The 12,397-nt window shown below is 42.2% G+C and overlaps 1 protein-coding gene across 1 annotated transcript in view; it reads right to left on the reverse strand.

The window, feature by feature from the left end:
- Positions 1-12,397, reverse strand: part of LOC8036000 (unconventional myosin IC) — a 161,925-nt gene that overhangs the window by 16,964 nt on the left and 132,564 nt on the right. The window contains exons 13-18 of the mRNA XM_029989500.4: positions 12,301-12,381; positions 11,907-12,044; positions 11,156-11,204; positions 9,134-9,261; positions 2,226-2,331; positions 1,076-1,310 (exon numbers count right to left, since the gene is read on the reverse strand). Of these exons, the coding sequence (XP_029845360.2) occupies positions 1,076-1,310; positions 2,226-2,331; positions 9,134-9,261; positions 11,156-11,204; positions 11,907-12,044; positions 12,301-12,381 (737 nt within the window). The remainder of the gene's footprint in view (positions 1-1,075; positions 1,311-2,225; positions 2,332-9,133; positions 9,262-11,155; positions 11,205-11,906; positions 12,045-12,300; positions 12,382-12,397) is intronic.

Consider the following 12,397-nt stretch of genomic DNA (forward strand, 5'->3'; position numbering starts at 1 on the left):
GCAGAAAGGGCAAGTTCGTCTGCTTTCGCAGGGGTTCTAGTGACGTCAGAACGCCGAGCTCCGATTGGCTCCGATTGAAGGATAGTGGGTAGACCTCAAGGCAGCTTGCTTTGAGGTCTGCCCACTCGTGTGAGGACTATGTCCGGGCGTCGGCCAAGCAAGGCGTAGGGCAATGAGGCAAGGGTGGGGCAAGTAACAGTCGAATAGAAGTTTTATTAACGGGCGTAAAAGAAAAGGAACGAGGCGCTGACGGGCCGCATGGTTCGGTCGCGCAAAAACAGAGAAGCAGTCTGGAACACTTGTCCGGCCAGGCTTGACGGTAAGGACGAAAAGAACAGTGGGCCGTGGTAGGTGGTGCTAGTAGCTTGCTCACACTTGTAATTTTATCCCTCTTTCTACCAATAACAGTTGTATTTGCCAGCTGGTGCCTACATTACCTTTTGACTACAAAGACTAGAACACACCACCTGACGACTCTGTTTTTATAAATGGGAGTAACATATTTGACCTCTTCTCTGGCCCTGCTATAGATTCCAGTGTTGATGTCGTATTCATGGTGTGTCGAGGATGTTCCCCCCAAAAATTGAGAAGGTTTTTCCGCAAAAATAAACTATGCATCGCCGAACGCTCATCTCTGCCCAGATGTAGCACTTGCGGTCCGAACCAGATGCCAAAGTTTCAGAACTAACCGCTATCTTATTCAAAAGTTATAGCTGATTTTGTGAAATTTTCAATGGGAAAATGGCGGCCAACAGAGCTCTTCAATACATAGCGTCGAATGGCACCCGTGACAGGGCAAAAATGAGCCCTATTTTCCCATTAAAATTTCAGAAAATTACTTATAACTTTTCAACGAGGTTAACGGTTGATTCTGAAACTTTAGAATCTGGTTTGAACTGCTAGAACCCTGTAACCTTTTTATTTTGTTTTGTTTTGGGTGGGGGGCACTTTGTATATGCCCACTCTCTTACAAAATATTTGGGTCTTCAAAAAAAAAAAAAAAAGAGAAAAAAATGAATAATGATGATAATTATGGTTTCGCCTGGGCAGCACCCCCATGTGCCAGTGCACTCACCTGCCCAAGGCGTACTCCTCAGGGGCGTAACCCAGCTGTTTGATGAGTAGGACCACTCCCTCCCGTGAACTGCCGCCCCTGAACTGGGGCCAGGTGTCCGGACAGAGGCACTTGTAGCGCTCCAGGAAGGCCTCGTAGCGGCGCCGGTAGGCAAAGCCCGCCCGACGCACTCGCACATTCTCCACCAGCCCCAGGTACTGCACCTGGTGGCCAACCACCTTCTCCTCAAACTTGGCTGCAAAGAACAGGGGACAACATTGTATTTGTATCGGTATCTATTTCGGCTCGGTGCAGCTGAAACGCCGCAGAAAGGCCAGTGGCCCATGCCAAGGAAACCTATTGAGAACGCAAGATTGTCTGCTTCTTGCGCAGGGGTTACACTGACGTCAGCCTGGGAGCTCTAGCTGATTGGCTCTGATGGAGGGATAGTGGGTAGACTTCAATGCTAGCTGCCTTGAGGTCGATCCACTATCCTTCCAATCGGAGTCAATCGGAGCTCGGCATTTTAACGTCACCGCAACCCCTGCTCAAGAAGCAGACGAACTTGCGCTCCGCATTGCACCATGAAATGGTGAAGATGTGGAGAACATAGACAGATGAATAAACGCCGGTGGCCTTATCTCGGCTCTGCCCCTGTGAAACGTATTGCCATAATGAATATTTTTTATCGTCCCTGCATATAAATGTGGCCTACGAGGGGAAAAAGCTGCATCACAGCTTCATGAGGCCTTGTTACCATGAAAGCAAACAAATCTTGTTTTTGTACAAACGTGACATTGCCACTTTCCTGCATTTTAATCAGACAGGCTATTGACCAGCATCGAAGTTTACCACCCAAGTTGGTGTTCCAAATGAGCACACTCCACCACACTAGTAGATTCAATGACAGCTTTGCATTTCTGATACCAAACGGAAACAAAGCGGCGATCGTTTGTTAGTGCTTACTGTGCCACACTTTGAATGTGCAAATTGGCATTGTTTTCCAACCATGAATACATGCAAGCAACCCACCATCCCCCTACCGGTGAAATCTAGCACAAAGCAGACATGAAGTAAACTTACAAAGTAAACTTGTGAAGATCGAAAAACAGATTGAGTTGCCCATAGCCCTGTAGTATATTGTGTGAGACTGTTTGACCTCCCCACTCACCCGACTGCTTCTGGTCGTTGGGCTTGATGCAGCGCACATACCATGGTTCCTTGGACATGAGGATTTCCATCAAGTCCTGCAAGCTCTGCTTGAACTGCGTCGCCACCTGAACGCAAAACAACTTGTGCTTTTTTCCTAGAAATAGCCCTGGTAACCAATACAAGACATGCATGCAAATATATGTAATACATCTGAATATGTACAACTCGTGTTGTTATGTTCAGAATAGTGATTCTAAGTTTGCCTGAATGGTCATCTATAGCTGGGTTAGCTGACTGGACATCCCCACGGTATAGGTTTGAATGCAATGAAGGTGGCATGCAAGCACTGTGGTGAACTTGCATCAGGAAGCGTTACATTTATTTCAGACCAGTATTGATGTCACTTGTCTTTTCAGCTTTTGGAATTAAAGTGTAGAGATATGGTGCAATTCTAATCAGCAGTCTTATCGCCCCTTACGAAAAACTATGAAAAAAAAAATTTGATTTACTTTTAAGCCCTCACATCTCTTTGAATTCGATTACTTCTTTTCAGCTTCCTTTTAACTGGGCGGTGCAACAATTCTTGTACTTTTAGTAAACACCACTTGGAGATATTTCTTGATATTCATTACCTATGAAACACGCTTTAGTTTTTGTCCCCACGCATTGGTAGTCGCAGTAAAAATTTGATAAAAACGAGCAACGTTCACTTCTTCAACTTGCAACCAAAATAAGTGATCATATGATCTGGAGTCGATTATAGCCGCCAATGTTTATTATAGCCGCCCACAAGGGTTGGCAAAGTAGATTCGATGACAGCTTTGCACACGCTAAGTTCCACACATTGTGTTAAACCATTACCATCATTGCAGGGATTGGACATGGGCCACTACCCGAATGCATGGCACTGATTGTCATAAGCCAAAATCAAATGTTCACGCAGTGCTTATGTCCACTGCAGGAGTTGCATTTAAATATCGTCGCCACAGGGATCACAAAGCTTGATGATGAAATAGTGAGAATCGTATTGTTGACAATGCCAACAAGGCGATCCCCATAACTTAGTCATTAGGTTTTGCAAAGGAAAGGCTGAAAGAAAACGTCTGCTTTTATTATTGAAATTATGCGGCAACAAAGGAGTTTTAATGCGAAAGCATTAATTGTACTATGATGAAGCGAACCGACGTCATCAAGTTTGAAACCACGCCAAACGTTAGCCAAACGGCACCTAAAATCTTCTTTCTCGAGTGAAGCCGGTTTCTGATGGATTATGCTCCCATTGGCTGGTGCACGTCATCAAGGAACGAGGCTCCCATTGGCTCTTGTGCGGCGTAATTCCCAAAAACTCCACCAGAGAAGCCCTCTCCATGGCAGCACGGCCGCTGCCATGGAGAGGGCTTTTTTTTTTTAGAGTTGTTCTCTTTCTAGAGCTGGAAAAATGTTGCGTTGCCAATATTCACATCCTCTCCTCTTATTGTTTGATGGCAGACATTTCAGTTCATAATTCTAAGAGAAAAAAGATGAAAAAAAAGGGCGCATTCCTCATTTGAGTGAGCCCACTCCCAATAGTGACTTGGGCATGTAGCAGACCGCAGAAGCCCTCTCATAATTTTTGGACCATTTTGTTTTTAATTGAAACTTTTCTAATATATATATAGGGTGGTTTCATTTGAAATCAAACATCTGTGTTGGGCTGGTTATTTTGATTCGCCCAAACAATATTATATACTATAGCCACATTTCTGCAATGAACAACACTCACTTTAGAAAAACTATTTTTCTCTACAAAAATTCTGTAGTGGCGCATGATGAAATGATATGTTTAGGCTGCTTGATTTTTGTACCCGGCTCTGTCGGTTGTTTTAAATAAGTAAAAATAAAAACACTCACAGTACTTTTTGCTGTAAATGTATGATGCACGGCCTACCTTTTTTTTTTTTTTTTTGCTTTAATTTATAAATTGCTTTGGCATATTTCATGCCAAAGTTAAAAACGTTTTGGTGACATATATGGACCGTTGTATCTTAGGGTTCATTATACATTTTGTTTATTAAATACTATATGCCTGTAGGCCGATACACATGCTGTCGACTGGTACCACTTTCGTTTCCTTTATTTTGAAGAAATAACTTGTATAAATTTTTAAATTTCATAAAAAAGTAAATTTAGCTTTAATTTAAGCCCGCATTAGTATTAAAAAAGGCAATTTTTCATTGCTTTCTCATTTTTTGGGCTGTATATTTTTGTTATACCTTTGATAGTATATATAAAATTTCTTTATCTTACATCTTGTGTGTTTCTCCATTGTTAAAAATCATAAGACGAGATCTACAACCAGCATGCTTTCTATTGCAGCTATCATTCCAACCCTGCTCGAGGTTTTTACATTCAAAAGTTGCTTGAGTCCAGCTTTATCAATGGCTCTCATTCACAGATTCCATTAAGTCTCCTTACGATGATCGACATAAAAAGAAGATATATCGAAATTAATGTTTTCGCATAGTGAAAAACACTTTGACGTGGATCTGCTGAGGTCAGCCTTGCCTCCTCGCAGCACTGCTGCGATGAGGTATATTAACCTGCTTTGGACAGAATTGCTTCTCACGCCTGGCTAAAACTCTGTATACTGTGCAAGTAAGTTGCGCTCAAGTTTGTGCCCAAGTGTAGTTTCCAAGCGTGATGTGCTCAGGGACTCTATGAAAGGAATTCCTGGCGGCGGACTAAACACGACTTCACCAAGATTCTTATCAGCGTGTAACAGAAAATTCAGTCAGAACCGAAAAGAAAGTAAGACGAATTAAATGTCACATTCAGTTGAAATTTTTAAAAAAATTAGCTACTGCCTTTTAGACAAAACCAAACAGCGAAAGCTTCCCAGCTTGTTGGCTCCTGCTTCGCGTTTCGAGTTGTGGCTCAATGTGTGTCAAGATTTTGTCAAGTCATTACTCAGTCGGAAGAGATGCCAGCTTCAGTTACTCACTTCTGTTAGCGTTACCATAATTCCCGATTAATTCCCGAAGCATAGAAACAGCTGCTGCGAACATGAACACAACGGCAGACTTACTTTGGCACGTGAAAATTGTGAAGTTTTTACTGCACAATTAAGGTTAGTGTCTGGGTATCTGACTTGGCTGCTGAATAGTGCACAAAGACTATCTTCATTGTTTTATTTAAATTCGAAACATGAAACATGCCATGAAAGTAATTAAGGATTGTAAGAAAGAAGTCATAATCAGAATATACATTATAAGGTCTATTTGAAAGACCTGCCTGATGCTTCTGATAGCCAAAATGAAGATTACAACATTTTCATCACTCCCTCTAATATTAAGAAAATAACATATGAATACATGAAAAGATAAAACATTGAGGACGGAAACAGGACTTTTGAAAAAAGTCCTGTTTTCGTCCCCATCCTCAATGTTTTATCTTTTCGTTTATTCATATCTATTCACCAACATGCTCGTTTTCAGTTATTAAAAAAAATATTGGTATGTGTATGTTTATGCAACTTGAACTTAGTCTGCCTCAACGGGCGACTTGTCTCTCAGGTGTCGATGAGAAATTTAGTGAGTGCAGTACAACCGCTAGCCTGATCGAGGTCTTTAACGTGCACCATGCAGTAGTGACACACGAGCGCACACCGGTACGATGCTTATTCAGATTGAAAGTGGCAGGGGTACGAATTGAACCTGCAGAACCCTGGGTTCTGCAGCGCGACTTTCGCTGCACGTACTCCGAGCCAGTGTGCGCTAGCCTACTCTGCCACTGATCCCCCCCTTAAAATAAATGAAGATTGACTCAAAGCAAACAGTATGCTTATGTGTGTTGTACAAATTCCTGTCTTTGTTTTTGTGCTCGTTCAAAGATGAAATTGCAAAGTAAGAACTGATCTCCATCAGCCTGTTACAAAGCCGATCACACTAGATCCATGTTGAGGTATTTCGTAACATTAATTCTGATATATCTTCTTTTACAACCATAACTGTTATGGGCTCTTCCTAACACTGGAAATGCAGTCCATTGTTGATGTTGTGGTTGTAGTAGTAGTACTTGTTGATGTTGCATTTGGTGATGAAGGGCATCCATCGTCAATGCTGCAAAGTTAATCAAAAAGATTGCCCACTGTTGCCTGCGGGAATCGAACCTGGGTCCACCGCGTGTGAAGCGGAGACGCTACTGCTGAGCTATGTCAAATCCCGTTGTAACACGGTCAATGCCAAGAGCTCGTGCCGGGAGACGCGCTTTTACGTGTTCCCAAACAAGAAGGAAACAAAAGCGTTCGGAATTTGTAGTACCCACTGCACGCGCCCTCTAGAAAAATAGAGAAATAGCCAATAAAAAATTCCGTCCTATCACTGTCAATTGTTGTCATTTAAAGGCCAACCACCAGACTAGAGATTCTGCAAGGCAGAAGATCCTCCTTACCATGGGGGAGGAGGAAACAGGCAACAGTGGACAGGGTATAGAAGGGGGAGAGGATGAAGCGGCGGGAAAGTGGAAAGCACAAACTGGTCGTCGGCCTTTAAAAAGAAACACCACAAAATAAAAGATAGGAAAGGCGCAGAACCCACGTGGGTTCTGCGCATTTGCATTCTGAAGATGGCGGCAGAAGGCGAGGGGACTGAAACGCTAGTGACAACATCAAGTCTACCGCTTGTAGATATATGGTTTTAACAACTGTTAGGGTTGAGGCAGTGAACTCTTCAGGAGAAAAATAACATGACAAACCGAAGGTCACAAACAAGATGAGGGATAAAAAATATTATGTACTGTAATATACCGCAGAAGCGCCCATTTCGTTCAAGCACCCACTATTAACGTTTCCCAAACTTAGGAATTCTGAAAATTAGACATTAAGCATCAGATTTAACCGGATGAGCACTTATGTCTAGAGTATACCCAAGTTTTCGGTGAAAACAGAGTGGGCACTCCCCCGATATATTACAGTATATATATACTAAACTCAGATAAACAACAATATGTACCCCAACTCAAATATCACAACTTAAAAAAAATAATATATACATATATATAAATCATGCCTTGCCAGTAACGTCCGAACAGTTGAGGGGTAGTGGCGGACATATTTTTTCTAAGGGCGGAAACATTGCGCCTCGCAACCATCAGTTTAAAAGGATGACAGATCGAGGACGCTAGATGAGTGGTCCCAACCCAAGGGAACACAGGGAAAGCCATCCTTGCTTTATGCGTGGATTACATAAGATCTGGTATCCATCACCTCATCTAGTCGACGTAATCGATAGGGTAAACTTGCCGCCACCCGCCGCGCCCCTACCCCTCCTTCCCTCCTTCCCTCCCTCCCTCCCTCCTGCCTGCCCCCCCCCCCCCCCCCTGGCTTTTGTATTTTAAGGTTAAGAACCTTGCAGTAAGGTCAACTTGCGAAACTACCCTTTTGCTGATCCGGGTGCATCTCTGTGTGTTTAAACACTTCTAAAGAAAATACAACAAAAAAGGGGTAACTTTGATTATGTGCACAAGAAGTTAACATCATTGAAAACAATATAAAAAAATGGCCTTTTTTTAGTAATGTGGGCTCAAAATATGATTAAATTTACTTTCTGATGAAATCTCAAAATTTATATAAATATTTTAATAAAAATAAACTAAACTAAAGTGATGCCAGTCGATAGCACGTGTGTAGGCATATAGCATGGGTGGCCAAGCTACGGCTCGCAAGCAGCATGCGGCTCTTTGCGTGGTAAAGTGCGGCTCGCAACTCCCGTCCCTACCCCCTTCCCCACCCCGGCCGCCCTCCCGGTCACACGAGCACTTCTTCAAAAAAAGAAATGGAACGCGTTTTAAATTGAAAGACAGGCTGCGGTTTGGTGGTCTTGGGCTGCTTTACGTACAGATGGACTGCTTTTGACTCTGATAGAATGAAAGCAGTTCGAGTTTCGTTTATTGTTCTCAACAAAAGTTTGACCCCCCCCCCCCCCCCCCTCTCCCCCTTCGCCGCTCTTGGAAGTTTTGTGGTTTTGTTTGCGGCTCTTGGGCTGAGTCAGCTTGGACACCCCTGGCATATAGGTATATAGCATTTAATAGACAAAAATTAAAATATATAATGAATCGATACAAGGCTCCAAATATGTCACAAAAACGTCAAAGGTTCATTGTTTGGCATTTCTTATTTCTGGCATGAAATATGTCAAAGCAGTTTAAACGAAAAAATAGGCCATGTGTTATACATTTACAATAAACATTTCTGAAAGTGTTTTCATTTTTACCTTGACAACCAACAAAACTAGGCAAAAAAATCGAACAGCCTAAATGTAGCACTGCACCTTGCTCCATTCAGAATTTTTATAAAAAAATAATTTAAGAAAGTATTAAAAATTATGGATGAAGAAAGAATAAACAATTAAAACAGGGACAACACAACTACATCTTTCAACTAGCAACAGACGAGTAAATTTTCAACAGCGAGCAGCCGACTATACCCAGTAGGATATAGTCGGCTGCTCGCTGTTGAAAATTTACTCGTCTGTTGCTAGTTGAAAGATGTAGTTGTGTTGTCCCTGTTTTAATTGTTTATTCTTTCTTCATCCATGACTTAAACCAACACGCTCTTCTACTAAGCAGTATTAAAAATTGTTTTGCTTATTGCAGAAATGGGGCTATAATATATATATATAATGTTTTTTGGGGGGAAAGACAAAACACACACCCTGACACGTGCGTTTCATTTCAAATGAAACCACCCAATATAAAAAACTTGCGCTTCATAAAAAATTTCATTCAATCGAGGTTAGTGTGATGTAAGACAGTACATGTACCAATATTTGAATCACTACCAAAGTTTCTAAACGTTTGCATGTGTCTAAACTTGATGTGTAGACCTGTGCCTGTAAGGAAAATATATCCGTCATCAAGAGGTTTCTGCGTTGTGAGGAAGAGGTGCCTCACCGTGGGGGGGCGTTTCTTGCTCAGCAGCTCTGACTCTGGAAAGACCTCCCTGACGATGGAGTTTCCGGCACCAGCCATGGCTGACTTGAGGTCCCTGAACAGCAGATCATTGTTCTTGTCCAAGAAACCTTTGTCGAGGATAAACAAAGAAAACACTGTTGGCACAAATATGTTGGTCCAGTTTTACTAGAATTAAGTTAAAAGTTATTCTGGTTTTAGTTACTCATACTTCAAATCAAGCAAAATTTATTGGGCTTACCCTACTGTCCATTTTCTTTTTACAAAAAAATCAATTCAGCAGTTTTGCGAATGGTTACATGCTGAGCCAAATCCCCTGCAGTAGCATATCTCTCAAATTAACACACACTTTTAAGTTCAGAAAATGAACAACCTGTAGAGATATTGTGAAACATGCCCCCTTAGCCGCTTTGACTGTGCTGTTTGCTGTTATAGAGACGCTTTGCTCAATAAGTAACTTAACAGATATACTGGTTTTTACCCTAAGAACTGTAGTAAAAAAATTCCGGCTCCCTGTGGAACACTATCCATTTCCTCTTTTATGTGGAGAATTAAGATATATATTAGGGGCATTATATATTAGATATTTGTTATCTTATCAAGACATACCTGTTTCAAACGCCGAAAGCATCGCTTCCCTCCAACAACCAAATCTTGTATGAACTACTTTGCGCAGCATGTGAACGATGTGCAAAACTTTTTTTTTGTCCCATTCTTCTTGCTATCTTCGTGTTTGTGCTATTTTACCTCAGTAAGTTCAGTGAGTACCAACTATAGTCCGTTGCAACTCAAGAAGGTAAGGCTGGGGAGGAGGAAGCAGACAGAACGCTGGAGAGAGGTGGATGTTTCCCCCTCTCCCATCCAACACATACCGTCTTAATCCTCTCCAGCCTTCCTTTCCCCAGGGGCGGATCCAGAACTCCGTTTTGGGGGAAGGCCGGACAATTTGTAAGGATACCATTCTCCCATTCTTTCTTGTGCACCGGGGGCTCCACCCATGTCAAATTGCCCTCCGAGAAAGGGGGGGGGGGGGGGGGGGGGGGGGATTGACTTTGTTTGGGGCGGGGGCGGCCGCCCCTGTCGCCCTTCCCCCTCCTCTCCCCCCCCCCCCCCTCCCTCCCCCCTGGGATCTGCCCCTACCTTCTTCTTCAGCAGTAACTTGCTATGGCGCAGGTATAAACCTTATTGCACTAAGGGGTCAACCTTTGCATGTTCTTTTGCACAGGTGCATTAATTTTTCCATTGAGCTAATTTCTTTCCTATAGTTTATCATATGCAAAGTGCAGTACTGGTGCATGAGTGGCATTAGAGATTCATATTTGCAATATTAATGTTAAAAAGTTATACCTGCATGAAGCTTTGCCCACACTGTCTGTGGAAATCTCCTGCACTGTATTTCTGGCTGAGAGGGAATTGTATACTGTAAATGTTACTGAGCCCTGGTCTTGATATGATATTAACAATGTAGCTTCAGTGAGCTCAAAGCATACAAAATTGGTTTGAAGGTTTTACACTTATTTTTGGTAAGACAAGTAAAATAAAATCAAAGTGTTTTTTTCAGCTCTTGGCTCATTATGAAAAAAAGAAAGCTTCAAACGGTGCTGCATTGCAAATAGGAAACCATTTAATAATTTCTGTAGCTGTAGTATGGGGTGAGTAATTTTGTTTGGCCTGAATGAGAGTTGCAATAGATTTATATGTAATTCCAGCTCCAAAGGTTTCAAAACACTTACTATAATGCTCGATAGGTACACAAAGGTCAGCGAGTACAGGAATATAAGGGACAGCTTCTGATTGTAAGTTTTTTTTTTAGTTTGCTCTTGTCACAATTCTCAAAACTGCATATGGCTCTTTTAAAAAATAGGTGCATGAGAAATGGCACATGCTTTAGAATGGTGGAAAACATGGGAAGGATTCATTAAAACATTCTGAAGACACAATACAACTATATGAGAATCTTTTCCTGAAAGGTTGGCATTGCATTAAAAGTGGGAGGTGTCTCACCTTCAATCTTGTATGTAACATCTCCAGCGTAATGAATTAGGCGGAATTCCTGCAACACACAAGAAGCATGTCGCGAATGTGCATCGTTTCCTCTGCCTTATTGAATCAAGTCCAAGGCATCAAGATTCATTGCAGTTTATTGACAGTCAATTAAAATATGCAACACTTCAAATTAACTAACATATCCAGTATAGCGAGCATAATTTTGACAACAAAGCGCACTTCCTGTCTACCCAGTGAGTTCGATATTTTTTCCCATTGTCGAGCATTGCCAGGCACAGCGAAGTGGGTGTTCTTAGCATGTTTATCAAAAATATCAGTACACCCTTTGCTTGCATTAAAGATACAGAGACCTGTTCTGTCTAAAAGTACACCAGATGCAGACGTTTGTAGTAGTTGCTTTTTTCATTATATGCTAAGATCTTGAAGATGTCCCGACCCCCCCCCCCCCCCCCCCCCCCCCCCCATCTTAAATTTTGCATGTGTAAAAGTTTAGGGTGGGGAAAGGGGGAGGGAAGTTTTTTGTCAAACATCTTATATGCTGATGGCCCCCCCCTTTGGGAGATGCCTGCATTTGCCCCGATCCGGTTACAATAACAATTAATTAAATGCTCAGTGCATAGACAGGCTTACGACTTGTAACAATAATAAGCCAGAGCACCGCCAGTGCTGTAATTATTATCGTAACTGCAAGACAAAAGCCGTAAACACTTAAAAATGTGGGATTTGAAAAACAAAACAGAAAACTCACGTCTCGAGCAAGGTTCTTCTTCAACTTGTTGCTTGCCAGGTTGTGGGTAACAAAGTGCGGATGCAATCGTACCGTCTGCTCCATTTTGAACAGGAATGTCTTGTCTGTTGCTCCACCAGGCCGAAGACACTCTTCGTCCTGGAGATGACACGCTTGTCAAGAAACTTCCTGTTTCAGTTACAGGTAACAGATATAAAAAAATGCAGGATTGCACAAAAAAATCACACCATCTCCAAGCAGCACAGGCATACAAGGTTAGCCCAAGGTCAAGAGGGAAACCGTAAACGTGTCTTGAGACAGAGTTTTTTTTTTCTTGCAATTGACATATTGTAGTGATCCAACTCAGTTGGTGAATTGTTTCATCTTCAGCAGCTGATGGCATTGAGGGACTCACCAGGAGAGAAATGATGCCCTTATGCTTTTCCTCAACGAGATCGCAGATGACCTTGTTGTTGAAGTAGTTGATTGGAGTCCACTGGAAGGAGACTGGT

The sequence above is a fragment of the Ixodes scapularis genome, unplaced genomic scaffold (assembly GCF_016920785.2).
Source record: "Ixodes scapularis isolate PalLabHiFi unplaced genomic scaffold, ASM1692078v2 PGA_scaffold1__304_contigs__length_218370807, whole genome shotgun sequence".
Taxonomy (NCBI): domain Eukaryota; kingdom Metazoa; phylum Arthropoda; class Arachnida; order Ixodida; family Ixodidae; genus Ixodes; species Ixodes scapularis.